Here is a 24,018-nt window from a genome sequence, read left to right as displayed (position 1 = left end):
TATTCTACAGTGTCTGATGTTGTTTGTTCTGCATTGACAGAGCATTACGCAGCAGCATGTCAAGGTGTGTGCAGTATGAAGTTAGACACAACTTTGAAATGAGTAGAAACATTAGGTCTTTATATTCTTGGTTTATAACCAAGAAATTCCAAAATTTGGTACCCAATGAAAACTAGTGACTTCACAGTATATTCTTTGTTTTGTGTGTTTTTTTCTCTATAATTTTTATTTATACTGGTTGCATTGTATATACTAATTCTGATTTTGCTGTTTTTCTTTAATTAGCTCAAAATTTGGTCTTGTTCACCTGGATTTTGGAGGCCATGTTACTGATCTAATTTTGATTAAGCTTCGAATGTGCTTTATCTAAGGTCAGTTTGATAATTAGTGAGTTTGATTATGAGTGAGATCCACACATATTTAATGAGGTGATGTTGCATCAGTTTGGCTGGCATTGTTTTCAGTATCGATGCCATGGCTAGCATTGTTTTCAATAGTGATGCCATTCTTCTGATCCATTTATGAAGAGACTTGAAATATTGTATCATATCATCAAGATCTTTGATGGTTTCAGTATTGAGCAAGATCAACACAAGGTAATCTTACATATATTAACTGGCCTTGTTACCATTCTATAGATTTCTGATCCGATTGTGACCTACATTGGATTTTTGATGAGTAAAATCAACATGTATTAATGATGTAAATGTGCATCAGATCTGCTGAGTTTGGTATGACTTGGGGAAACTGTATTTTCGATCTGATTGAGATCAGACTTCAAAATCAAGATCTCACGTGATTTTGATAATTGCTTGGTGATCTGTCACTATAAATGGTGATCTTGCGTGTGATTGGCTGAGTTAAATTCCACTCTGGAGATTATACATATTTCAGGTACAGTTTTGATAAATTTTTATAAATAAACTTAAACCATTAACATTTTGGATGAATACAGTTATGAGCAAGATCCTTTCATATTTCTGAGGTGATTTTGCATCTGGTTGCATTTGTAAATACTTTACCAGCCTTTTGGATTATATGTTTATTTGATTAATAGGTTTACATCATCAAAATATAGATGTTTATTATGAGCATGATGTACTAATATTAATTAGGTGTTATTGCATATGATTGGCTGAGCGTCTTGCCACCTGAAAGATTATCACCCTTACCCCTTTTAATCAGACTTGGTAAATAGGCTAATATCAATGATATGTTAGATGACATTTTTTTATGAGTCCAGTGTATGTTTATGAGATAATCTAGCATCAGATTGGTTTTATTTTCTAGCACTCTTGTTAAGATTTTGATCAAACTTGGTAAATAGGCCTGTGTCATTAAGAGCTTGACTGAGCAGATTGAAATTTATGCATATTAATCATGTGACCATGCATCTGATTTGCTGAGCTTGTCAGTATCTAGCAGATATATTTCAGATCAAAGCTAGATCAAACATTTTAACAATGTGGCTGATGAGTTTGATTATTAGCAAAATCTGTGCATAAGAATGGGTAATCTTGTATCAGGTTGGCATAGCTTGCTACCTTTCTGGATAATCTCTCAGATCTAGAGACTGTTTTTCTCATTCAGTTTCTATCAGAATGCATTTATATCATTAAGATCTTGTGTGATTTCAGTTATGACATTGTACCTTTATCTTTTGAAAGATTTTTTATCAGGATATAATAAATTAACACGTTATACAGTATTGAAGACAGTTTGTATAGGTTTTGTTCATAATTCAGGATAAGTCTGCTTGGTGAAAGGAATAAACTGCTATGTAAAACTGATTAGTGATATCAAGTCCACTTTGGCCGCGGAGCTATGCCCGATGGATATGTCATGGGGCACAAGGTTGCATTTAGTGTGTGTATCTACAGAGAGAGAGAGAGAGAGAGAATGAACATTTAAGCATATCAGGAAAAAAGGGAAGTAATTACTACAGACTGATAGCCACTCACAGAATGTTTTTATTTTATATTTTTAATAGGTAAATCATTCACCAGAATACTCTGTCATTATAAAGAATAAACAATTTTATTGTTTTTGTCTATCACTATTATTATTTCTATACAGTTCAAAAGCTGTTGATCAAATTTATTTTATTTTGCAAAAGCAATGAAACTTAAAAATATAAAAGAAAAGTATTTGTTTAGTATTACCCCAAGAAAAGGGCAGTTTACCAGTAATATGTCCACTCGCTTTTGGTTTTTAAAGTGGCCACTCACTTTTGGGACTTAAAATGGCCTGCTTTTTTTTAATGGGTGGTGGTGGAAGTTCATATGTTTATTTCAGTGTACAATACTCCCTCAATAACTTGTGAGTATTGGTGTCCATAAACATTGACTAGAGCATGAGCAAAGGCACAAGTTAGTGAGAGAGAGTCAAAGTTTGGTTAATAGTTGAATAGGGTTGGGGCTGAGCTGTTAACTGCCACTAACACATGAGAATTATAAGTTCCATAATTGTACATAAATATTCATTTCATTTGCAGGATTTTAATATTAATGTATATTAGTTCTAAAGAAGTTAGTTAAAGTCAATATTAATTGATTACATGCTTTTATTACAAATAAAGTTGACACAATATTCAGAAGGTCAACCATGGCCTATTTTGGAATTGCCTCGGGAATGAAACTTTCATAGCTTCACTTACACTCATAAAATGCTGGAGCTCATCTGTCAGCATACACTTCTTCATCAACAATACATCAAATTAAGCTCCTACTTGTACTAATAAAAAGTTCGCAGTGGCATGGCCCCTGAACACTACATCCGGATCTGGAAAAAGAATGGCATAAACAAAACAGAAAACAAAAATTAGGTGTGTTATATTAGAACTTTCAGATTATTTTAGAATTTATCACTACAAAATTTGTAAAAGCAGAAGCTTGGGAGTTGTTTGTTGTGTTATTTTAGCAAGAAATTAGGTGAACTCAGTACCCAGATTGTCTATAAAAAAAAAGCCTCTTGAATAAACTTTAATGTCTACCATACTAACATAACTCTTGTATAGACTGTAATGTCTACCATACTGTCTTATGGAACTCTTGTATAGACTGTAATGTCTACCATACTGTCTTATGGAACTTTTCTGTAGACTAATTTCTACCATGCTGTCTAATGGAACTCTTGTATAGACTGTAATGTTACCATACTGTCTTATGGAACTCTTGTATAGACTGTAATGTCTACCATACTGTCTAATGGAACTCTTGTATAGACTGTAATGTTACCATACTGTCTTGTGGGACTCTTGTATAGACTGTAATGTTACCATACTGTCTAATGGAACTCTTGTATAGACTGTAATGTTACCATACTGTCTGATGGAACTCTTGTATAGACTGTAATGTTACCATACTGTCTTATGGAACTCTTGTATAGACTGTAATGTCTACCATACTGTCTAATGGAACTCTTGTATAGACTGTAATGTTACCATACTGTCTTGTGGAACTCTTGTATAGACTGTAATGTCTGCCATACTGTCTAATGGAACTCTTGTATAGACTGCAATGTCTACCATACTGTCTAATGGAACTCTTGTATAGACTGTAATGTTACCATATTGTCTTGTGGAACTCTTGTATAGACTGTAATGTCTACCATACTGACTTGTGGAACTCTTGTATAGACTGTAATGTTACCATACTGTCTATGGAACTCTTGTATAGACTGTAATGTCTGCCATACTGTCTAATGGAACTCTTGTATAGACTGTAATGTCTACCATACTGTCTAATGGAACTCTTGTATAGACTGTAATGTTACCATACTGTCTTATGGAACTCTTGTATAGACTGTAATGTGTACCATACTGTCTAATGAAACTCTTGTATAGACTGTAATGTTACCATGCTGTCTTGTGGGACTCTTGTATAGACTGTAATGTTACCATACTGTCTAATGGAACTCTTGTATAGACTGTAATGTTACCATACTGTCTGATGGAACTCTTGTATAGACTGTAATGTTACCATACTGTCTTATGGAACTCTTGTATAGACTGTAATGTCTACCATACTGTCTAATGGAACTCTTGTATAGACTGTAATGTTACCATACTGTCTTGTGGAACTCTTGTATAGACTGTAATGTCTGCCATACTGTCTAATGGAACTCTTGTATAGACTGCAATGTCTACCATACTGTCTAATGGAACTCTTGTATAGACTGTAATGTCTCCCATACTGTCTTGTGGAACTCTTGTATAGACTGTAATGTCTACCATACTGTCTAATGGAACTCTTGTATAGGCTGTAATGTTACCATACTGTCTTATGGAACTCTTGTATAGACTGTAATGTCTACCATACTGTCTAATGGAACTCTTGTATAGACTGCAATGTCTACCATACTGTCTAATGGAACTCTTGTATAGACTGTAATGTTACCATATTGTCTTGTGGAACTCTTGTATAGACTGTAATGTCTACCATACTGACTTGTGGAACTCTTGTATAGACTGTAATGTTACCATACTGTCTATGGAACTCTTGTATAGACTGTAATGTCTGCCATACTGTCTAATGGAACTCTTGTATAGACTGTAATGTCTACCATACTGTCTAATGGAACTCTTGTATAGACTGTAATGTTACCATACTGTCTTGTGGAACTCTTGTATAGACTGTAATGTTACCATACTGTCTAATGGAACTCTTGTATTGTCTTTAATGTTTACCATACTGTCTAATGGAAGTCTTGTGTAGACTTCAATGTTTACCATACTGTCTAATGGAACTCTTCTATAGACTGTAATGTTACCATACTTTCTAATGGAACTCTTGCATTGTCTTTGATGTTTACCATACTGTCTAATGGAAGTCTTGTATAGACTTCAGTGTTTGCCATACTATCTAATGGAACTCTTGTATAGACTGTAATGTTACCATACTATCTAATGGAACTCTTGTATAGACTGTAATATTACCATACTAATGGAACTCTTGTATATACTGTAATGTTTACCATATTGTCTAATGGACTTCTTGAATAGACTTCAGTGTTTACCATACTGTCTCAAATGGAACTCTTGTATAGACTCCAGTGTTTATCTTACCGTCTAATGGAACTCTTGTATAGACTTTAATGTTTACCATACTGTCTAATGGACTTCTTGTATAGACTTCAATGTTTACCATACTGTCTAATGAAACTCTTATATAGACTTTAATGTTTACCATACTGTCTAATGGGCTTCTTGTATAGACTTAAGTGTTTACTATATATTATTCAGCCTCAGTAAAAGTTACAAGTGATTGAGTTATTTTGGAGAACACTGGCATCTGTTCATATCCATCCAGTGTTTGAATCGTGGGCATGGATTTGAGAGTTAGATCACATCTTCCTGATTGATTAATGGAGAGAATTTTTGCAATCTTAGGGAGAGATGATTAACACAAGCCTAACACATTGATATTATTATTATTATTATTGTTATTATAATAATACATATAGTGAAACATTTGTTTCTAGTGTAAGATGCAGTTTCTTTTTCTGTTTATGTTTTTCCAACACTTCTGATGACTTACCAAAGTTTATCATTAGAACATTTTATTAACCCCAGCTTTTCATAGAAAAATGGGATATACCGGTAAAACCTGTTATAATGCAATGCTCAGGGTTCAAGGAATAACATCATGATATAAGCAGGATCACATTAACAAATTCTCTGAAAATGTCAAACTAGCTAAATGTTGCTTCTTTCAAACATTAAACAGTGCCGACTGTATTCAAAAATCTTATAACTTGTTTGAACTTTATAGATTTTCTTTATTTTTGTTAAGAAATATAACACTGCAATATGTTTTAGAAAATTTCTGAAGTTAAGGCAGCATTAAACACAGTACTAGGATTAAAAATCTGCTAGGGATACGAATAATCGGCTTTTCCAAGAGCATGTATTTAGGATGTTAAAAGGAGAAGTCACCTTAAATTAAAAAATGGGAGCCATGCTTCCATTGCATTATAAGCAGAATCACATTATAACTAATCGCATTATAATGGTTTTTACCTCTATGTATTAATATATTGAGTCTGTCAGTCTATCCATTCCATTTTCATTTCCACACAGTAATTATTACAGAATTTGAATTGATTTTGGAGTGCATCTTGATATTAAATAAACCTCAGCACTTTATTATTATTGATTTTCAGTCAAATCTGGAATGCATCTCATTATTGATGAAATCTCTGAAGAGTTTGATTGACAATATTCTATTTCATTGTTTAGCAGAGTTATTGTCCCTGATTGTCATACCTGGCCACGTTTGTTTCCCTTAATTATTGTTTTATTTTAACCAAATTCGATACTTGATTTTAATGAGATCTATTGGGTAGTTTTGATTTTCAATATTCAGCATCATTGTTTAGCTGAGTTATAATCTCTCATTGTCAGCATCTACTCACTTTTATTTTTGCAATAATACTTCATTATTGGATTTCATCTTAATTTTGTATGCAGTTTAATATTGATGGGACTTTTGCTGAGTTTCAAGCCATCTATATCTATCTTCCTTTAGCAGTAAATAGCCATTGATTTTCAGACATGCACATTTTCTTTTCTACACGATAAATTGCTTGATTGTATTTGACTTTGACAAAATTTTATATGCCACTTGATAATGTTGAGGTCTTTGCTAAGTTTATGTGTCATTGCCCTGCATCACCCATAGCAAAGTTATAGCCCCTGATTATCACCCCCACATATTTTCATTTTTGCAGAATTCCTCCCATAGCAAAGTTATAGCCCCTGATTATCAGACCGACATATTTTCATTTCTGCAGAATTCCTCCATTAATTATCTCTGCGTTTCAAATAAATTTGGTATACAACTTGATGAGATTGTGATGGAGTTCCAATGTCCACTTCCTGCATGATTGTTTAACAGTTACAGCTCTTGATTTTCAGAGGATGAACCTTGCAAAAAGTAGGATAGGTTTCAGACTTGGAGATAAATGGGGTCTGGACGCAAAAATTTAGGGTCCAGTATGCAAAGAAAAATGAAGAATTTTTAGGTCTTCTGCACATGCCTGGCTGAAATAGCCAATCAAAAACAATATCTTTGTTATACCTAAGCGTCTAGTTAAATGAAAATCTCTCAAGGAAAGATTTGTTTAGATACATTCAGAAGTGACCCAAAAATGAATTTCCTGGCCCCCCAATTTCAGGTGAAAATAAAAAAGAATTTCCAGGGGACATTGAGCTAGTACCAGTGTATTGAATTGCATGGAGTTGATATATCTTTACAGATGATAGGGCAACAGTCTTCTGGTTTATGTAGCAGGATGTCAGTAATGTGATAGTATCCAGTTGTAAATTGTATCCAGTGCTAAAGCATTTAAGATTCCCAGACATAAACATCTCACTTAATAACCGTCCATGATCCCAATCCCACCACATTTTACCCCAAATGTTAACTGTACTGCTTCTTCACAACCTCATGGCCTCACTTATGATGTGCTCTATGCATTTTGCCCAGTTACTCAATGAGTTATTGAGGGAGTGTTGCATGTGGACGAAGGTAAATAAGAAACTAAGAAAAGTCCCAAACTGGTATGTATGAACATTTCTGAGATTTGCATCAAAAGAAACACACATGGGTAAACTTATTGACCTAACTGATACAAGTCGGACACCTTTCAAATTTTTGGATATGCAGTATGAAGGAGTCAGATAAAGTCCATTCTTTCTATAATCCAATTATCAATGCAGTACTCCCAAGTGCATGTGACTGCAAAGTGGGTGTTGCCTCTCTTCCCTTTTTTTGTATGTGTACTGATTATCAGCAAATACACAAGAAGTAAAGCTTCCTAACTTGAATTACGCTTACAAATCGACATCTGAATCTATTGTCACATTTGCAAGTAGCTAATTCCTCGAGGCAGCAAATTTAAATGGCAAGATAGCTACTTCGTTGATGTCACGTGGCAAAGACTGAGTACAATTCCATGTTTTTGATACTTGTAAGCCATGTTTTTTATTCTAGAAAGAAAGTTGGAACATGGTATGGTCTTGGAATACTAAGTCAAGAGTGGGGGGGGGTGTCAAAATACAAGTTGGCCTTAGATTGATCACCTGTCTGACATCTAATGTATAGCTAAATGCAAGAGCGTTTGGCCAATAAAGTGGTATAAGAGGAAGATTTCAGTAGTACTGTCATCGAGTGCTATTGACTGCATAGTTTATAAAAACAATGTTTCCATGTTTTTTTCTTCCAATCATTCATATTTGAGTTACATCAGTATCATTGAAATAGTGTTGAAATGGTTTTGTGCTTTCTGTCAAATTTGTAAAATTATGTTGAATGTTTTGGAGATTTTTATTAGATAAAGTTTACCTAGCCTATTTCTGACCATCATGAAATATGTTGTCCACAAGGGAGATAATGATTTCCAGAAAAGATAAATATAAAAAAGATAATTTTTATTTACACACAAATTACCTGAACAGCAAGTCAAAAAGGGAATAAATAATCATATTTTGACAGAAATAATTCAAGTACAAAGGCTTTCATATTTATATACTGAAGATTCCAATCTACCTTCAGATATGGCCGTCATATAAAAAAAGCGATTTCACAAACAATGCTGAAATGCCATTAAATATGTCTGCCATTACTATAGATAGGAAAATCAGTTAATGGCCATTTCTTGGGCTAGGTTTGTGTTTTGTTATAATGTAACAAGGGTTCAACCTGAGTTAATAGGAATTCATAATTCCAATAATTAAATAATTAAACATCAGTTTGGTGGGTCTTTTCCTATTTTACCAATGTATTTAAAGTGATGCATGCAATGTTGTATGTTTGCATTGCTCCTAGAGAACAATAAAGGTTAACTGAACATCATCCATATTGAATTCTTGTTGTTGTCGTAGGGTTTAACACCATTTTTCAGCACAAGATAGGCCATACATGGCGGCCAGTATAAATGGTGGAGGAAGAACCTGGGGAAACCCCAGAAAGAACCACGGACCTATGAGAAGCTTCTGGCAAGCTTTTTCACATACCCACATTCGCTAAATCCAAGATTCAAACTCATGCAAACAGAAGTGAGATGGCAGTGATCTGTAACTGTGAGCGCTTTAGACCACTTGGCCACCCGGGACCTTTTGAAAAATAATAAGAAAGAAGAGAGAAATTCCTCACTAGTGAATCCTTGTTTACCTTGTGCAGATACACTGGGGTTTATATAGTACACAGTATGTACAAAAGGTGAGATCCATGTGTGAAAATAATACAGTATTGTTATTATTATTGTTCTCTTTAATTTCAGAGAACAATGTTAGGACAGTCTGGGGGAATGTGTGGCAACAAGAAGGGCTCTTGGGACTCTTACTCATACTGCCTGACATATTCAAAGTGCACACACAATAATCATTGTTCTTTTTGCATAATATGGACTTATGAAGTCTGGAATCTGTCTGATTCCAAATGTACATATAGAGGACAGAGGAAACATCAATCTCCTTCATCATCTGAATTTTCAAGTTTTTATCTTACTGAGCTGCAAGAAGAAACCCATTGTAGAAGAAAATCTTTTCACCTTTGAAGAATACTCCCAGGAGTCTATGGGACCAGTCTCTATGGAGATGGTTAAGGCCCTTCTTGTGGGAGGGAATCAACATTAGAAGGGTAGATCGCCTCCCCACAAAAGTGAAAAGTCATACACAGGTCACTTTCACAGTAACCTCATGCAAAAAAGTGGTAGCATGTTCCTGCCTTCTACATGGAAGGATGTGTATTGCTTATCTCAGGGTAATGTGTCTCACCCTCCCAAGGGGGTGGTTGGCTGCATTGCACCCAACATTTCCAGATTAGTGTGTTATGCCCTCCTGAATGGGAGGAGTGGCACTGCACCCTCATAAATGATGAAAGTGAACTAGACTATAACATATCTATGATGCCTGATGGGTCATTGACAGGTGACTGGTCCTATCACTGATCAATGTTTTATGACTGGTCACTGGCCACCAGGCAACAGTCACCAATCAGTTCATCAAAGTGATTGGCCAGTTATACTGACTGTTCATTGGACACTTCATCCCATTGACTGGTCAGATTGTGCCAGTTGCTGACTGTACACTGGCCATCACACAGTGGCCTCATGATAGGGATCAGACTGAGATCCCCTCTCTCCCCACTCTACCATCATAACCTGTGCAGGATTGAGATTTTGTCCAGAAGGTCCAGGCAATGGAAGGGAATTGGATTGGTATCTCCCCCTTGCCTTATCCCAGTGAATGTGTATGGAACGTGGGGCCCTCGACCTCATGGCAATTGGTCCCATATGTCCCCATGGGCTACTGGACCCTGAACCCAGAGTAGAGGTGATGCTGCATTTGATGTCCCACCATCACCTCTTTGTCAGGTGGCATCCACCAAGAAGACTGGAGGCATAGTATCATCCTTGAAAGACAAGAGGTATTGTCTTCATCCTGGAACTTCTAGAGTCCCTCCTCACCTTGATGAACAAGTTCAGTAATTGCAATGAGTAATCCTATGCCACTTCCTCTAATGGACATAGTGATTCCCAGCCACTCTCCTGCATCGAGTGTTCTAGATGATGATGTGTTATCTATCCTTGCCGACTCCAACAACTTCAAAAAGCAGCTTAGCAATAGCTCATTTGATGCCTCCTATGAGGTCAACAGCTCCTCTCAGTTGGATGAAGAGGATGAGATCTGTTGTCTTGGTAAGGCGGTAGATGCAGCTTACCACCTTCAACCCACAGACTTCTGCCTGAAGCCATCTGGAAAACAGCCTGAGAAGATCCTTTTTTGATGCTCATTTAGTGCAAGGGGCTTCATTCTCCGCTATCTTTGGACTCTTGGGAAATCATTGCTCCACATTGACAACCTGGAAATAAAAGCCATATTTCTGGTTTTGCAAGATGCATAGACTTATCATGGTTCCCTCCGACAAAAGGTCCTTCACAGCATATCTCTGATGTGAAGGAGGCACACATACCCTTCTCTATGCATTAATGATGGGAATTTTCCTCCATATGGCCACCTTTAAGAGCATCACCCTCCAAGTTTGCCATTGTACAGGGAAGAAAAGCTTTCTAACAGACATTTTGTTCAGGTCAACAACAGTTCTCATCGAATGGACTCCACCAATCTGTAACAGAGTCCCTTTTCTCACTATGGGGAAAGTCTCTGGTGGACTTGTTTGGGATGAGGCTTAACAACAGACTTCCCTTTTGTATATCGCAAGTCCTGGAATTGCTAGCACGGGCAGTGTCAACATTGAGTTTCCAGTTGGATTGTCTGTTTACATATTTCTCCCTGTTCCGAATACTGCCTCAGGTTCTACAAGAAGTCAGAACTTGCACTGCTCATATCATTCTCATAGACCCACTGTGGCCCCAACAGTTGTGTTTCAGGGATCTTATTGGCCTGTTGATAGATCAACCCAGGTCTCTGCCTCACAAGAGGAATCTATTGTCTCAACACAGGGACTCTTTCCTACACAACAACCCATACATTCTCTACATTCATGCTTGGCTCATCTCAGGTAATCTATCCACCAGAACAAATTTTTGGGCCAGGTTGCTAGTTACATCCTAAAGGCCATAAGAGCATCAACATCCAAGGTCCATGGTGCCAGGTAGAGAATCATATTTGATTGGTGCAGTAGGAACATGTTTGATCCTAGTGGTCCCTCTGTAGCATTACTAAAAACAGAGGGGCCCTGAGTGTCCAAAAGGTCTAAAGCGCTCACCCTTATGGATCACTACCATCTGACCTCTGCATGGGTTCAAGTCTTGGGTTTGGTCAATGTGGGTATGTGAGAATACTATCAAACGTAAGACTGATTACCATCACACAAAATATTACATTTAACTACACCCCATTACCAATTTATGAAGCAGTCAGAAAATGTGGTGGCGGGCATTAACTCTATCATAGAGTTTATCTCAAAGGAGCCCACCCCAGGTTTGTGACTGTAATCCAAATGAAAATCAAGACTGTCTACCCAATTAATTATCACCCAGTTTCAAACTTATGTAATATGGGAACAGTAAACAGACGGGGGCAGTGGGCAAAAACCCTGTGAAGGAGTATATCCCAATGGACACCACCACCCCGTTTCCTGTCACAGCTAGTATATCTTGAATAGCGAACAGCGCTTATAGGAGAATAACAGAAACAGATGTGCCGGCTAGAGGCATTAACTCTCTCAAGGAGTTGATCCTAAAGGAATCTCAATTGGCACCTCGTGCCAGCTAAACAGATATGGCCTGTGTGATACAGTCTGGGGAAAAAACTATCCTAATAGAGCCCTCACAGGCCCTGTCTGTACCCTAAGTCCCACCAAAACCCACAAACAGTACAAAAATCCAACAAACCCACGCACCCGATTTTCTAACTATGGAAAACCATAAAAATCGCAGATAAGTATATACACAGTGACCATACATCATACCGTATATACACAATAAAACTGCAGACATGCATACACTAAACAAATCAACAAAACATGTAACTTGAAAATTTAATCCAATATGAATAACTCTAAAACGACATAATTACCTGTATACAAAATATCCCGCTGAAACCTCAGTTTTAACCAATAATGCCAGAAAACCATAGAAACACTAACTGACAATGATTTTATTACACTTCAGACTGAAAAGTCACCACACAGTCTATCAAATTACAAACAGTACTTCTCCCCAGGGAGAAATTAATAGCATTCTACCTACCAACACAAACCACTCAGCTACGTTTTGGAAAAGTACTGCTATCAAACTGCTAATAAACTTCCAGCCTAACAATCTTGATACAATATTTTAATATTATAAAACATTTAAATGTATAAAAAAATTTTGAAAAATAATAATAATAAAAGTAAGACACATTTGGAAAAGGAACAGTATAAAAACTGCATAAATATACTCCATCAACCCCAATAGTCCATCCCTACCATACCACACCATGACAGATAGATAACCCCAAAACTCTAAAGATACGATCTAGATAGTGCCAGTCCTTACAGGAAAATATACAATAATAGCAAAACACAGACAAACAGCACCACAGCAGGACAATAATGACGATGGCAAGTCACTCAAAGCTAAAAATGATAATCGAATGGAGATGGGAGCGGAAACTGAAACCCCGGACACATGTCCAGGGCAACTTGAGTATGATCCTAAGTTTCATGCATGTAAGGTTAAAGGTTGAGAAAATACTCAGAGTTCGAGTGAGAAGCAAGTACTAACCTGAGAATGGAAACCGACCTGTGTACCAGGCGGGGATGGAGTACATCTCAGGACCAGCATGCAGGGACAACTCAACAATATAATGAAATGAACCCAAGAACAACCCTGTCGAAAACATCATAATATTTTTAAAAAATAATATTTTTTTTTAAAAACAGTCGCATGAAATTCACATTTGGGAGGCAGGGATACATGAACACAAACCATAACCTTTAGAAAATGAAAAACAGGGTGACATGGGTAGCCAGCATAACTTTTTTTAGAATTTGATTGTACATTCCTTTAAATGACAATTAGTCACTTTATTTGGATCCTCTTACATCTATATTCCTTTGGACGATCATTATTTACATACAGTAAAATCAGTGTTAAATTATGTGGACATTTTGGACAAAATCAACCTAAAGGCGTGATCCAGTACAATCTGGATTGAATGTTGCACAACGTGATGTCATGATGATAACTACACATGTTGATTTACAAGTTCGTACAACTCTATATTATGACGATTAAACTCTATATGCTCTTTTCTTGACCCAGTTTAGCACCTGGCCAACGTTATAAAAGTCCATTGTGATCAGTAATTTTCATCTGGATGTTTCTTAATGACAGTTAAGGTGCAGAGCACCCAGTAATCAGGATTGAATAGAATATGGTTAAACAAAATTAATATTCAGTTTTAAAACAACAATTTATATTTAATTTAAGATGATTAAGTTTTGCATACATAACCTCTATCACCTTTTCTGTCATCTACCACAGTGAGAAGAACGTAGAGCAGAAAGTTTTGTTTTGTCCCATATTTCATGGCCAACTGCTCTTGCATTTGGAAATGAGGCTCATGTCAGTCAGGTGAATATGCTCAGTCCCATTTGGACTGCTTTTTGTTTTTTTCTGATTTTCTTTTCTTACACAGTTTTTTGTACATTGCCTTGGTTGTGTCCTAGGGTTATTACAGCAGGGCTGAGTAAATTGTGTAGTACATCATAAAAGAATATTTTTTAAAATTCATCACGTTTCTTCTGTAAATTAAGACTTTCAGTAATAAATGAAGAAAAGTTAATTTGCCCAACAAAATGATTGCCCTCATGATATATAATACCTAAATCCATTGACAAGTGATAAGTCACTTGACAGCAGACTAGAAGATCAGAAAAAATATTTGCTCAGCTTCGAATATTGGACCCTTTGTTAAAAGACTGTATGGTAACCCTATACATGGTCTCTGAAGATGGGTGATCTTTAAGCATCTAAAGTATCAGATATTTCAAAAAGTGTGGTTTTTGAAGTTATGTGATTTGGTCAAACTCTGTTCTCTTAAGATTTGTGGCTTGGTCATGGAGCTGATATGGGTTTGACTTCACTTTAGGAGTAAAAGTTTTACATCAGAAACCAAGAATGCAAACCACAGGTTAGTATAATATAATAAGTCACAGGTTAGTATAATATAATAAGTCACAGGTTAGGATAATATAATAAGTCACAGGTTAGTAAATATAATAAGTCACAGGTTAGTATAATATAATAAGTCAGAGGTTAGTATAATATAATAAGTCACAGGTTAGTAAATATAATAAGTCACAGGTTAGTATAATATAATAAGTCAGAGGTTAGTATAATATAATAAGTCACAGGTTAGTAAATATAATCAGTCACAGGTTAGTGTAATATAATAAGTCAGAGGTTAGTATAATATAATAAGTCACAGGTTAGTATAATATAATAAGTCACAGGTTAGTAAATATAATAAGTCACAGGTTAGTATAATATAATAAGTCAGAGGTTAGTATAATATAATAAGTCACAGGTTAGTAAATATAATAAGTCACAGGTTAGTATAATATAATAAGTCACAAGTCAGTATAATATAATAAGTCACAGGTTAGTATAATATAATAAGTCACAGGTTAGTAAATATAATAAGTCACAGGTTAGTAAATATAATAAGTCACAGGTTAGTATAATATAATAAGTCACAGGTTAGTAAATATAATAAGTCACAGGTTAGTATAATATAATAAGTCAGAGGTTAGTATAATATAATAAGTCACAGGTTAGTAAATATAATAAGTCACAGGTTAGTATAATATAATAAGTCACAAGTCAGTATAATATAATAAGTCACAGGTTAGTATAATATAATATGTCACAAGTTTGTATAATATAATAAGTCACAGGTTAGTATAATATAATAAGTCACAAGTTAGTATAATATAATAAGTCACAGGTTAGTAAATATAATAAGTCAGAGGTTAGTATAATATAATAAGTCACAGGTTAGTAAATATAATAAGTCACAGGTTAGTATAATATAATAAGTCACAAGTCAGTATAATATAATAAGTCACAGGTTAGTATAATATAATATGTCACAAGTCAGTATAATAAAGGTCACAGGTTAGTAAATATAATAAGTCACAGGTTAGTATAACTGAATAATTGAGATACTACAGTCAGTTTTCTCAAGATCAGTCATGAGGGTGACATGCTTGTGCAACATGGGAAAAATGTTGAAGAAAGCTAGAAGAGCTTCACATAAAAATTTTATGACCTTTTATCCCCTGTGTAGCACATTAAGCAATACAAAATTTCACAAGCATGGGTAGGAAGGGGGAAAATATTTGCTTTTCAGAACTAAACCTTCACGTTCTCTGCATTTGAGTACAGTGTGCAGTTATTCAAACAAAGCTTGTCTCTTACTGATGAGTAAAGCATAGTCATTTTGCAAGTCAGAAAATCAGATTAAGAGGTTTTCACTCTTAGCAAGTTATTAAGAGATTTGTTGATTTCACTTTCCAAGGTTCAAGGAGGAACTCCAAAAAAGATCTGCAGAAATCAGGAGTGAAATCAGGTAAATAAAGCACCAAGTGAAAGCATCAATTTTCCAGTGGTAAGTTTAGAAATTATCCAGTTTAGTGGACTTTTGAGTTTGGTGAACAGTGCTAATGAGCGGCTGATACAGGAATGATAAGTAGATTGTATTTGCAGGTCATAGAGTTGTCGGATTAATTTTTGTCCACAATTAGATTAGTGTGCTTGAGATTCCAATCTTAAATACATATGTGTCTTACATTGTTGTACATAATGCATATGTTTAATCAATTTAGCAAGAGGAAACACATACCAATAGAAGTCAACAATAAGTTCACACTGGACTCAATACAATGAAAAATGGCATTACGGGTAATAAATGTAGTAGAACAATCATTTTTGTCATCAAAATAAGAGATATCTACACATTGCTTGATTGAATTTGCACATTACTTTCAGAGGAGGTCTTGTCAACAAAACCTCCAATAAAAGGAAAAGAGAGACGTCGCAGCTCCACAGAAAAAAGCTCAGATGGACGAGTTGAAGTCAAGAAGAAAAAGAAAAAAGTAGTTGAAAGTGCCTTTCCGAAGGGGCAGGTCTCAAAACCTCTTGCCAGCAAGACAGCGGGCAGTCAAACAGCTGAATCAGATGTACAGGTAGTATAGGAAATTTTTAAGTGTTTTAAATTTAAGCATACTTTTACAAGCACATCTAACAACTTGTATCAAGTATTCATGACAGTTCAGGTATTGGAGTAAGAGGGTCTGTACAATTTTTTGTTAGGTTGGGGGGCATATAATTTTATATGTACTGGAAGTAGTGTGTAAGGTCAGTTTAAACTGGAACCCAAGATGTATAGAATGTATTGTCTCGGTACTTATTCCATTGACACCCTTCTTTGTGGTACACAATGCATATATAGTAAACAAGACAATGCCATTTTATAGAGTTGGCCAGTGTATGGATGTTCAAATAGTATTTTGGAAAATGGTCTTATTAGTTCCAAAATATTTGTTCAGTCTGCATAGGTAGTTGGGTTGCAGAGGGACCAGTTTAGAAAAACTCGTTACACCACCATTGTCACATTAGGACACACAAACTTAAACATGCAAATGGTTTGGAATACCAAAGAAGTTGTGCCATAAATCATTCATTTCTGCTTTTCATATCCATTGTCACAGCTTAAAGTCGCAAATATTCCTACCTTGATATAAAGATGTCAAGTTCTAGTTAGCAGTAGTAGTAGTGTCAATGATCCAGCTATAAAAAACATGTCACATGTCCTTCCCTACATCATACTTATGCTGTGCTGTGATGTCCTAATGATTGGACATCTTTGCTGTATAATAAATGTGTCACATGTCCTTCCCTACATCATACTTGTACTGTTATGTCCTAATGATTGGACATCTTTGTTGTATAATGTGTCACATGTCCTTCCCAGCATCATACTTATGCTGTGCTGTGATGTTCTAATGATTGGACATCTTTGCTATATAATAAATGTGTCACATGTCCTTCCCTACATCATACTTGTACTGTTATGTCCTAATGATTGGACATCTATGTTGTATAATGTGTCACATGTCCTTCCCAACAACATACTTATGCCATGCTGTGATGTCCTAATGATTGGAAATCTTTGTTGTATAATAAATGTGTCACATGTCCTTCCCTACATCATACATCAACTGTGCATTGATGTGCTACTTGATTGGATTTTGTTGTCCTGTAATAAATGTCTCAGATATACTTCCCAACGTTGTACTTAGACTATACTCTGATGGGCTACGTGATTGGACATCTTTGTTGTATAATAAATGTGTCAGATGTCCTTTTCATCATTGTACATGTTCACTGATGGGCCACTGATTAGCCATCAATGTTGCCCATAAAATTAGGTTTGCATATCACCAGATAGTAATTTTAGCAGAAATTGTTTGGAAACATGAATCATATTTTTCTATGCAAGAGTGACACTTGATATTAGAATATACTTCTGCATACAGATCTGTAGAAGAGTGACACTTGATATTAGCATATACATAGGCATACTTATATATTATCATATACTTAGGCATACTTGTTATTAGTATATACTTTGGCACACTTGATATTAGCATATACATAGGCATACTTGATATTAACATATACATAGGCATACTTGATATTAATATATACATAGGCACACTTGATATTAGCATAGACATAAGCATGCAGGTCTGAAGTAGATCCCTCTTCTTTAAATAACTGTAATATGACACTACACATGTTAAGATTGTATTGGAAATATGCAGGGCATATTGGCTCAAATAAATGGGAAAAGAAATAGATGATGAATCATCTCACCTGTGAACAACTTCTAAACAAAAGTCCAACATATTTTTAAGTCATATGTCTGGCAGTAGTTATTTGTTTCTATTTTAAATGGTGCAGTCACCTGTCTGTATGAGTCAATTTACCACTTGAACTTGCATATGCATCCTGTATTATGATGTAACAAAGATGAGTAACTTTTTAATTGGAATCTTTATCCTAAGTTGGAGCACTAATTGGGACCAGTAATAAGGAATCAACACACTATAAATCTTGTTCTGTTTACAGACAGAGTTGGCATTAGTTGATATTGTAAGCAAAAGTGCTGTTGAGATTGTAAAGCCAGCTCTCACAGGGATATCCAGTGCTGATATTGCAAACAGAAGTAGTGTTGAGATCATAAAGCCAGCTCTCTCAGTGATGTCCAGTGCTGAAAGTCAGTCTTCAACCTCTATACCTTCTTCTCCTGCAGAATCTATTAAAAGTAAGTACCATCTTACCTTTTTCGTTAAATTTTTTTGTACTAGGAAGAAAATACAGTGGTTTTATCTCTCTTCACTTTCAGTACTTTCTTTTCCTGCAGAATCTGTCAACATTGAGTTCTTAATCTCTTAAATTAATTATCCCTTCATATCATGTTTAAACTTTGCATGCATTTCATTGAGTGATTAATCCCATGATATGATGTGGAAACTTTGTGTACATTCCATTGACTGATTCATCCCCACATGTCATATGGAAATTTAGCATGCACTCCACTGAATGATTCATTCCCTCCTATCATGTGGAAATTTAGCATGAATTCCACTGGATGATTCATCCCCTCGTATCATGTGGAAATTTAGCATGCATTCCATTGAATGATTCATCCCCTTGTATCATGTGAAAATTTAGCATGCATTCCATTGAATGATTCATCCCCTCGTATCATGTGGAAATTTAGCATGAATTCCATTGAATGATTCATCCCCTTGTATCATGTGAAAATTTAGCATGCATTCCATTGAATGATTCATCCCCTTGTATCATGTGAAAATTTAGCATGCATTCCATTGAATGATTCATCCCCTCATATCATGTAGAGATTTAGCATGCATTCCACTGAATGATTCATCCCCTCATATCATGTGGAAATTTAGCATGAATTCCATTGAATGATTCATCCCCTCATATGTGGAAATTTAGCATGCATTTTTATTGAATGATTCATCCCCTCGTATCATGTGGAAATTTAGCATGAATTCCATTGAATGATTCATATGATGCAGAAACTCATATGATGCAGAAACTTAGCATGCATTCCACTGAATGTTAGAATCCTAGTGAAGAGTTTGCCAATCAAGCATTAAGAAGCATACTTTGATCACATAGCTAGGTCAAAGAGACATTCTCCATTTTCATATGAATAGCAAAGAACACAATGTAGACAAGAAAGCTTGATAAGGGAAAATAGGAGAACATCTTTTATGAACAGTATCACATCTTTCAGATTTTTATCTTGCTTACAACACTGGACAAAAGTAGGTCACTATCTTTTATGCTTTAGTGACTGCACAATTTATGGATAATGCCATTGTTGAACAGGTAAAACCCAGCATTCCATGGAATTCTTGAATTTGTGTTCCTTTGCATACTAAAACCAATTCTGGAATCAAACAAAGCCCTAGTGCCTCCGTCCATTATGTAATATACCATAGTATCTGAATCAAAAACCTTTTTCTATTATGTCATATACCATAGTATCTCAGTCAAAAACCTTTGTCCATTATGTAATATACCATAGTATCTCAGTCAAAAACCTTTGTCCATTACGTAATATACCATAGTATCTCAGTCAAAAACCTTTGTCCATTATGTAACATAACATAGTATCTGTCAAAATCTTTGTCCATTATGTAATATACCATAGTATCTGAGTCAAAAACCTTTGTCCATTATGTAATATACCATAGTATCTTAGTCAAAAACCATTGTCCATTATGTAATATACCATAGTATCTCAGTCAAAAACCTTTGTCCATTATGTAATATACCATAGTATCTGTCAAAATCTTTGTCCATTATGCAATATACCATAGTATCTGAGTCAAAAACCTTCATCCATTATGTAATATACCACAGTATCTTAGTCAAAAACCTTTGTCCATTATGTCATATACCATAGTATCTCAGTCAAAAACCTTTGTCCATTATGTAATATACCATAGTATCTCAGCCAAAAACCTTTGTCCATTATGTAATATACCATAGTATCTAAGTCAAAAACATTTGTCAATTATGTAATGTGCTATAGTATTTAGTCAAAAACCTTTGTCAATTATGTAATATGCCATAGTATGTCAGTCAAAAACATTTGTCAATTATGTAATATGCCATATTATCTCAGTCAAAAAGGTACATAATCAGTGTAAATAAGATATACAATCAGTCTAAATTATGCATTACATACATGATAAGTCAAAAATAACATACATAATCAATCTAAATTACACATTACATACATGATGAGTCTAAAAATGATACATAATCAGTGTAAATAAGATACATAATCAGTCTAAATTACACATTACATAAATAATCAGTCTAAATAACATACATAATCAGTCTCAGTTACACATTACATACATGATCAGTCTAAATAACATAAATGATCAGTCTAAATTATGCATTACATATCTAATCAGCTAAATAACATACATAATCATTTAAATTATATATTACATATATAATCAGTCTAAATAACATACATAATCAGTCTCAGTTTTACATTACATACGTAATCAGTCTTGGGGGCCCCAAGTGGACGAGTGGTTTAAAGCGCTCTCCATTACAGATCACTGCCATCTCACCTGTCTGTTTGGGTTCGAGTCTCAGATTCGACTAGTGTGGGTATGTGAGAAAGCTTGCCAGTAGCTTCTCATCGGTCAGTGGTTCTTTCTGGGGTTTTCCCAGATTCTTCCTCCACCATTAATACTGGCCGCCATGTATAGCCTATCATGTGCTGAAAAATGACATTAAACCCTACAACAACAACAACAACAACATAATCAGTCTCAGTTATACATTACATACATAATCAGTCTCATTTATAAATTACACACATAATCAGTCTTAATAATATATGTAATGAGTCTCAGTTATACAGTACATTTATAATCAGTCTAAATAACGTAATCAGTTTCAGTTAATCATTCCATACATAATCATTCGAAAGTACACATTACATTTATAGTCAGTGTAAATTACACATTACATACATAATCAGTCTAACTTACATACTTAATCATTGACTTCAGTTTAAGAATTTTGGCTTAAGACAGTTGGTCCCAGAAGTCTTTCCTTTTGCAGAATAAATCTAATGATATTAGTGTTGTATTTTATTTCATTCCAGTGCCCTAAAGCACTTTTATACAATTTGTAACAATGCTTGTGAGTTACATGTATTAATATGATTGTATGGATGGCATTGTGTATGAATACAGTATACTCTCAGTTATTCAAACTCTTATTATGCGAATACCCATTACTATCCAAACTCTTTGTCTAGTCCCAGGTAAATTTGGTCTTTCTTAGTGTCTTTTTTCTTCATCTATTTTCTGAATATCGATTATTCAAGTACACCCTGTATAATTGAAGTAATTTAGCATTCCAAAATCCTCTAAACCTGCTGAAATCGTAATGCATTATCTGAAGTTTGAAAACCGTCATGAAAGGCATGTTTGATTTCTTGAATTGTGATACCACCAGTCTGTCTAAACTGTGAGTACATTTTTTTAAAAAAATGGGTTATGTGTCCTGTTTGTCACTAATCCAGTAACTGACTCACTTTTTGTAACCCTGTTATTAATTCAATTAATAATGGTAACTTTGTGTAAAGTAGGTTTGATAAAAGAAAGTCAGAAAGTCATGTAAACTCTTTGAAAGCTACATTTGACAATCCATGTCTTTTTTTAAAAAATCTAGAGGAAGTCACTTTGTTTACTATACTGTATCAGAATCACCAAGCCAAGAAAAAACTGGAATGGGTACAGTGGGAAGAGGGAGGGAGCTGGAATATATAAAAACCAAATATAACACCACCCTTGACATAGAACAGGGTCTCAAAAGCAAAGCCAAGATCACTAAGCAGTGCAACATTCCAGTGAACATGCTATCAACATTGCTGAAAAACAAGAACACAGTAAAAGATGACAACAGGTAAAAATTTCCAAAATGAAAGGCAATGAAATCCAAGGTTTTCAACAAGGTTGAATAGGCAACTCTGAAGTGGTTTAAATCTGTCAGAGACCAGAACATTCCCATCTCAGGGTCTATGATGTACACTTGTACCTTCTTGACCTTTGCTTATTTGAACCCTGTTAATATCCAAAAGTTTCCTTCTAATTCTCCAGATGTCAGATAATCGAGAGTCTACTGTATGAGTCACTAAGTTGAACCTGCATATGGAAATTGAAAATTGCTGAGAATTACTGAAACTTTATTGTGTGTAATAGAATGTGAAGTCATTTGCTTTCTCTCAGGTGAGAAGAAGACCAGTAAACTGCGTTCACCTCCCAGTGTGTCAGAGACTAGCAGTGAATCAACTTCTGAGACACCAGACAATGTGAAGCGGAAGAGAAATAAGTCTCTGGAGGAAAAATCAGGTAATTCATCTGTAATTATACCTTTCTCCCTAAAACTTATTTATTTAGCTAGTTGTATAGGACATCATTTTTGCTTACTCTTTTTTCAGACAATCAGTGTAGCAGATCCATTTTATATTTTTTTCATAACATACTTTTAAAACCATGTTCAGATGAGAACACCTTGCTGTTTTAACAACCTTGAGTATATCTCAGTACTTTGACTGGTTATAGATGACATGACCTCACCAATTATAAGCAACAAATCAGCAGATTATTTGAAAGAGAAGAGAAAATATTATAGTTCTTGCAGAAAGTTCATTGGAATAAGATTTAAATGTCAGTTGATTGAGAAAATTTATTAATAATCTTTTTTTTACTTATTCTTAATTTATATTTGTAGTTATGCCACTTGATATGGTACCTCCGAAAGCCTTTGTGGTGGAGAATGATCACAATCACTATAAGTGTATGTTTGAGAGTTGTAACAAGGGTTTCCGTAAGGAGCACTTACTTCAGTATCATATCAAGTACTACCATAGGCCCGATGGGAAAGCTGGGGAACATGTGCCTACCAAAAAGAGATGCAAAACAACTAGCGTATGTAAGTTGAGATGGATTTCACCAATATTTAAATAACATTCATGTTGGTAAATAAATATTACTAGGTTAAATTTTCATGCTGTTTGCGGATTTTTTTATTTTGTTTATGATGTGTGTTTACATTTTGTACAAATGTACTTGATCTAAACAAATGAAATTTGTAGGTATATATATATGTAAATGAGTTTATTAATTTTTGTACAAACTGAACAATTTTTTTATTATTTTGTTTCATACTGTTTTCTTACTTAAGCTAGACATTTTTGCTGAAACTGTGTCTGCATGATATGGTAGAAACTGGTTGACCAAGGCAAATAAGGTTTAAAATGCACATGACCTGGTTATATTTTTGTCCCATTTAAATAATTTTTCCATACTTTATCAGCTTTTCAGAATTTCTGATTAGAAAACAAATCTGTATTGTTTGACA

The 24,018-nt window shown here is 34.9% G+C and overlaps 1 protein-coding gene across 6 annotated transcripts in view; it reads left to right on the top strand.

The window, feature by feature from the left end:
- Window positions 1-24,018, top strand: part of LOC149785859 (PHD finger protein 20-like) — a 97,771-nt gene that overhangs the window by 36,210 nt on the left and 37,543 nt on the right. For 4 of the 6 annotated variants that reach the window (XM_089979829.1, XM_089979831.1, XM_089979827.1 and 1 more), the window contains 5 exons: window positions 16,037-16,087; window positions 16,507-16,703; window positions 18,652-18,847; window positions 22,884-23,006; window positions 23,389-23,589. In XM_089979829.1, coding sequence (XP_089835955.1) covers window positions 16,037-16,087; window positions 16,507-16,703; window positions 18,652-18,847; window positions 22,884-23,006; window positions 23,389-23,589 — 768 coding nt within the window. The remainder of the gene's footprint in view (window positions 1-16,036; window positions 16,088-16,506; window positions 16,704-18,651; window positions 18,848-22,883; window positions 23,007-23,388; window positions 23,590-24,018) is intronic. The other 2 variants (XM_089979832.1, XM_089979830.1) reach the window with 1 other exon arrangement.

Source organism: Sinohyriopsis cumingii, chromosome 13 (assembly GCF_028554795.1).
Source record: "Sinohyriopsis cumingii isolate HCF-2022 chromosome 13, ASM2855479v2, whole genome shotgun sequence".
Lineage (NCBI taxonomy): Eukaryota > Metazoa > Mollusca > Bivalvia > Unionida > Unionidae > Sinohyriopsis > Sinohyriopsis cumingii.
This window is presented reverse-complemented; position numbering and strand designations above follow the sequence as displayed.